Source organism: Pelodiscus sinensis, chromosome 2 (assembly GCF_049634645.1).
Source record: "Pelodiscus sinensis isolate JC-2024 chromosome 2, ASM4963464v1, whole genome shotgun sequence".
Taxonomy (NCBI): domain Eukaryota; kingdom Metazoa; phylum Chordata; order Testudines; family Trionychidae; genus Pelodiscus; species Pelodiscus sinensis.
In genome coordinates this window covers 37534060-37540059 of record NC_134712.1, presented here as the reverse complement: position 1 = coordinate 37540059, position 6000 = coordinate 37534060, and the positions used below count along the sequence as shown (strand labels likewise).

Genomic DNA, 6000 nt, shown 5'->3' with positions numbered 1-6000 from the left:
CAATAGGGCAATCCTGGAGCAGACCATGAGGAAGGGGAGGGGGACAGGGTGCAAAGGTTCAGTTCCCTGAAATTGTGACACGTACCATCTCTCAACATTATCTCTCCAGTACTTTGTGTCATGATTATGAGGGTTAGCCAGCAGCCTGGAGATTAAGGGGTTAACTACACCTAGCCAGGTAGAGTGACCAATAGGAATGTAGGTGGGACTTTTCAAACTGGGACAAAGGAATTTGGGTTTTTTTTTCCTTTCTTCCCTTTTTGTCTCTCGGGGAGAGTTCTCTGCAGCTACAGAGAGGGACAAGCATGTCTCTCTCTCTCCAAGACACCATTCTTCATTTTCTGTAAGTAGGGTAAAGTTTAGGTAGTTTCGTTAGGTTTTATTGTTTTAAGGATTGGGTATGGGATCTGAGATCTGGCACTGCTTAAAAGATGTTTTGGCTTTTCTTTGTAACTAAGTTCTAGGCCCATGGAATTTCTCCATGAGTATATTTTGTTACCTTCCTATCTAGTCATTATACTTGCAACCGGAATATTGTTGTAATAATAAAAGTTCTTTCTTTTCTTTTTATTAACCCGGCAGTGGTTAATTGTGTGCTTTATCAACATTTGGGTGGTGGCAGCGGAAGTTTTATTCCCAAGATCTAGGTTTTTAAGATCTTGGGGGAAGTTTTATACCAAAGCCTGGTAGATAAGGCTTTGGGGTACACTTGCTGGCCCCCACTTCTGCATTTATCATGCCAGAGTGGGGAAGGAGCCATGACACCTTGGGTGGGTGAAATACAACAAACTTTGGCTTAAGATCTGCCCCTTTCTTCTTCTGGGGGGAGAGGAGGAAATCACATATAGCATGGTTACTAGAACCCTAGCAGTGCAGTAGTGCCTATAGACTGCGACAGCCATGGATGGTGGAGTCAGCAAGACAGGTTTAGCATTAAGAGCTGCAATGCAGCAGAGAAACTACATAAACTCTCACCCCTAAGCAAGCTCTTTAATTCCTAAACAGGGAGACTTGGTTTGGCCTACTATTTATATCCTATATAAATTATCTACCTCCGATCCCAATATGCAGCTTCTAAAGTCTGTGTGGATACCTTCTGCTGGATAGGGTTTCAAAAACTGATTTTCAGAAGGGCTGAGTAACACTGACTTCAACTGGAGTTGGGTGTACTTGGCAATTCTGATTTACCTTGAGATGGAGTGAACAACACAACATCCATAAGAGAAAAATACGTTTTTATTTAGATGTGTAGTGAAAAGTAATTATTTTTCCCATAGATTTTTACATGCTGAATTTAAACATACAAAATGGGAAGCAAAAAAGAAAATACTGATTCTTAATGTGCCAGTAGTTCTACTGAATTTACTGCAACTTTTGATGTTCCAATGTTGTAGTGTGCTACCTAAGTTCCTTTACAGAAAATGCTTGTTCTTCAGTGGAGATAAATGTGGTCATGAACATGGATGCTGTGATTTGGTAAATAAACAGAAGAAAGAAAAACATAAAAAGTGTTTAATATAAAACTATTTCTAGATTTTACTCCTTGCACACAACTAAGGGTCTGATCTAGTTTCCACTGAAGTTTGTGAGAGGGTTTTCACTCACTGTAACAGATATCAGAGTTACTGAATTTTATATTAGTTGAAGGATATCAAAATTGGACGTAAAAAATTCCTGTTTCTGAGTTACAATAATCTCAGAAGTGATTAACTTTCCCATCGCAGGTGGCTTATTCCATTTTCAATTTTCACCATGGCTTTTGACTTTTCTCCTGCGTCTGTGGTGTTGGTGAACATGTAAAATTCAATTGGGTTGCTTCTTTTGGAGAGAAAGTGTGGCTTGCTGGCAGATTCAGCAACTGAGAATGAATGTGCTTTAAGTCCTTCTGTCTTTCAGACATCACTAGAAAAGCTCTAGCCTGGCTAATGGCCTTTAATGTGGGCTCCCTCTGGTAAGCATTACACATGCTGTGCACTAAACTGGAAATTTTCCAAAATCTCTATGAACCCAGGTGATCCTACCAAATACAAAATCAATATATTTTATTTTTGATGGGGCAAGTGGGAGAAAATTTGGGAAGAGAAAGTTCACAATGATGCAAAAAGGACATACTTGGGCAGTGACATTCATTGCCTACAAGGCACAACAGCAAAGGACAAATAAGGCTCTCTCTTCTTCTTGATGATTTTATGCTTTCCATACATTCTTTCCATTTATCATATCTCTGTATTTGGATGTACACATCAATGAATTTAAAGAAGAGATATAGCAAAGAATTAGAAATTATTTTGAAAAACAGGTCTATATATTCAGAAGTCTGTGCTGTCATTTTCATAAACTATATTTATCACTTCATTGCTTGTTTAGTTGTGAGGCAGTAAAAGCACAATGTTGGGGCCTCTTGATTTACCATAAGGTTTATGGATATCTATTAAGGCTTTCCTTCCTTCTTTGCAAAAGGCAATTCACATTTTTTAAAACTTAGGAATGTATGAGGGCAGTTGTTCTAACTGCCACAGTTAAAATGTATCTGAATTTATGATGTACAAGTTGGAATTAAACACATGCACAGAACAGAAATGATAACAATGGCTATGTAACAACTAAAGAAAAGAATTGGTCCCAGAAGGGTTATGCATATGCTGATCTGTTTAAAACTATTTTTCCTTATTTGGTTAGACTGTTTAGAGATAATGCATAGTTTCCAAAGGCTGCATTGTTCCATATAAATGATCCACATATGACAACAGTAAATGATAAGAGGTGCAAGATGTTTACTAACTTCCAAAAAACATTTATCGGAAGGATGCCAATAACCATTAAAATTTGTATACCTGCATTTTGCAAGTAATTGTCATTATGTCTGATTTCTACGGAAATATCTGAATATTAAAGTAATATTAATTAGGCAATAGGCAAAAATGGTGAAAATATAAATATTAATAAGTGACTAGTGACCACAATTGGTGGTTCAGAAAGCAGATCACTTTTCCATACAAATGACTGTTGTAATTATTGCAATGTGATATATTTCACCTATCATATATTTACATACATGAAGCAAAGACAAGAAATGAACAAAATATTAACAAGAATGGGTCCTGCATTCCATATGTACCCAAAACTCCCACAGAAGACAATGGGAATTTTGAGTGTCCAATGAATGTAGGATTGGGGGTATTGCCAAGCTTTGCTTCTTTTGGGGCTTATTACAGAATAATACAAGCTTTCAGTTGATTTTCTTTGGCTTTAAAATTAGTGTCCCTTATACCTCTACAATCCAAAACCACAACAAACAAAACATAATACAAACTAACCAGGTAAAAAACACTGGTCAAAAAGTGTAGGTGTTGCTTCATTACAAAACTGTGGTGCAGAATGTTTGAAACTGGTCAGAATGTAAGAATTGTAATAGCACCTTGAAATATACACTATAGGTGTGACTGTCCTTGTTGCTTCTCCTGCACTATAAAAGAATTAAAATTAAGTAGGCACTTGTTTCCTCATAATAGAGACCACGCAATTTAGTAAGTAAGGGTGACAGAACTGAGCCTTACATGAATGTTCTCTACTGTAGCAACAGTGTCATTCATTTACAGCCATAGATCCTGCTTCAGGACAGCATTTAAGCACATGCTTAACTTTAAGGGTGTGCGTAAAGTCCAATGTCAATGGAACTTGAACCCATGCATAAATACTGTTCCGAATCAAGACTTTAATACGGCAGTAAGCTTTTTTTTTTTTTTTTTTTTTTGCATTCCCATGTTCAGTTTAAACTAATCTGGGACTGCTCTCCACCACAATTATCCTAATATTACCCAAGTTTTAAAAAGTAAATGGGCATAAAAATAAATACAATCACCTACGAGTACATAATAAATATGCTATTAAATGGGAGAAAAAATATATTGCAACATAAGGCCCTGTAGTGCTGACAATCATGAAACACTTAAAAATCTTGCAGGTACCCTAAACACACTTCATTGTACAACAATTTACTGCTATATAGTTGAGGGAGGTCAGAAAGTAACAGATTAAACTTCTATTACATTAAATATTTGAAAATAGAAGTATGGTAAATGCACAGAGGAGTATGTGTTCCACCGTCTTTGCTGAACACCATATACAGGTTTCACTGCTCCAACTTTGTTTGGTTATGAAGCACAATTTAAAGTTTAAAAACACCTCTTCTAACTATAGAATTCCTTCAGATTTACAGTTTAACAAGTGTCCATGTTAACTACTAGCATTATCTTTGAGACTAAAACAAATTCAGAAATTCTGTTGCCTGCGTTTCTTTGCATCCATTGCATCCAGGATAGGCTGCCTCTTTGCTGTGTATCTTTGACGAAGCTCTTCAATTTCTCGTTCCATCATAGGGTCCAAAGCTTTTAATCTCATTTGCAATTCTTCTAAACTTAGGTTTTTTAACTGTAAACAACAAACAGTAAAGGAAAGCTGTTTAATAAAATTGCCTCCAACAACAAACAAAGACTGATAACTGTTAATACTAATCATTAGGTGTTTAATTTACTTTGGCAAAGTGAAATCAAATGATCAAAAATAACAACTAATGTAAAAGCACGAAAGTACATACATTCCCACTTACATTTCATAGAAAGGCATTACTGTATACTCTGCAAACAGTTATATATGCCTTACATTGAATCAGTTAGATTATAAAAAATATGCATGCCAATTTATGGATATAATTCTGTGAATATGATGGAATCCAGGAGAATTACCACACTTAATCAAAAATGACTTGTTGAGCTACAGTCTCCGTTGGAAGCCCTAATAATAAGATAGACAACATTTACAAATAGTACTATGCCAGACAGTCAAAGTTACCTACTAATAAGAATTAAAAGTCTCTTGTATTCCTCAATGCCCTATCTACACAGGGCAAACTGCCAACAAAAGTATATAAATACTACATGAAACAACATCCTGAATTTATGGGAAGGAGTTAGTTATAACCAATCTCTTTTCTTTCTAAGCAGCACGTTAACATTTTCTCAAAATTTTGAGCAAGTCATTAATTGCTCAAGAGTCCTTTATAGGCACTGCTTTCCACACCTCTCCATAATTCATAGTTTCATAATTGAAAACATAAATGGTAAAGTTAATTTTTATTGCGAGGAGGTAGCAAGGTATCTTTCTGCCTTTCACAATCCTGTCACAGAGTCCTTTTTGTGCCAACAGCACTTCACTGGTTGTAAAGATTATCACCACAATTCAGATGGCAGAAGGAATTTAATGAATTATACAAAGATCCATCCTATTAAGGGACAATCTATATTTTGTCTGAATATAAGTAAATGTTCTGACACCATAAACACAATAATTGCCTACGTCAGAAAAAAAATGAAAACACATTTCCTGAATCAACACATTTATGAGCCAATATTGAGTTCATGAATCCTGGGCAATTTCCCATCAACACAATCTAATCTATTTTCCCTAGGGAATAAAAGATTACTTTTGATTTCTCTATCAGCACCTGAAGCATACAAACTAACAACACTACTATTGCTACATACAATCCATCTCTCTACGTTATGACTACAGTAGTACTAATACACTATATCACACATGGTCATTGTGGCGGTTTGGGACCATGGGATGCCAACTGATATGCTTAAGATACCACTTAGTCCACCTTCTCTACCAGCCTGGATTCCCTTTTACTTGGTCTTGCTGAGCCAGGCTCTCAAGCCTCCCCTTGCAAAGACCAAAAGCAAGGCCTCATTGAGCTGCCGATACAGACACTGAGAACAGCCCTGGGAGAACTCATCTTAAAGGATTTACTACAGCCAGAGCCACCAACAGGGGAGGGACAGGGGGGCAATTGTCCTGGGGCCCAGTGATTTAAAAGGGCCTGGGGCTCTAGGTTGTTGCCACTGCTACTTCATGGGGAAAGAGCAGAGTGGTCCAGGAGACACTGAGGGCTGGCTGCCCATAGCTACACCCTGTTTACCTAAGACTCTGCCCCCTCCG

The 6000-nt window shown here is 37.1% G+C and overlaps 1 protein-coding gene across 4 annotated transcripts in view; it reads right to left on the bottom strand.

Moving 5' to 3' along the window:
- Positions 1-1218: 1218 nt before the first annotated feature.
- STK3 (serine/threonine kinase 3) overlaps positions 1219-6000 on the bottom strand; it is a 318957-nt gene continuing 314175 nt past the window's right edge. For 3 of the 4 annotated variants that reach the window (XM_075920320.1, XM_075920321.1, XM_075920322.1), the window contains one exon: positions 1219-4431. In XM_075920320.1, coding sequence (XP_075776435.1) covers positions 4358-4431 — 74 coding nt within the window. In that variant the 3' untranslated portion in view covers positions 1219-4357. The remainder of the gene's footprint in view (positions 4432-6000) is intronic. The other variant, XM_075920323.1, reaches the window with a different exon arrangement.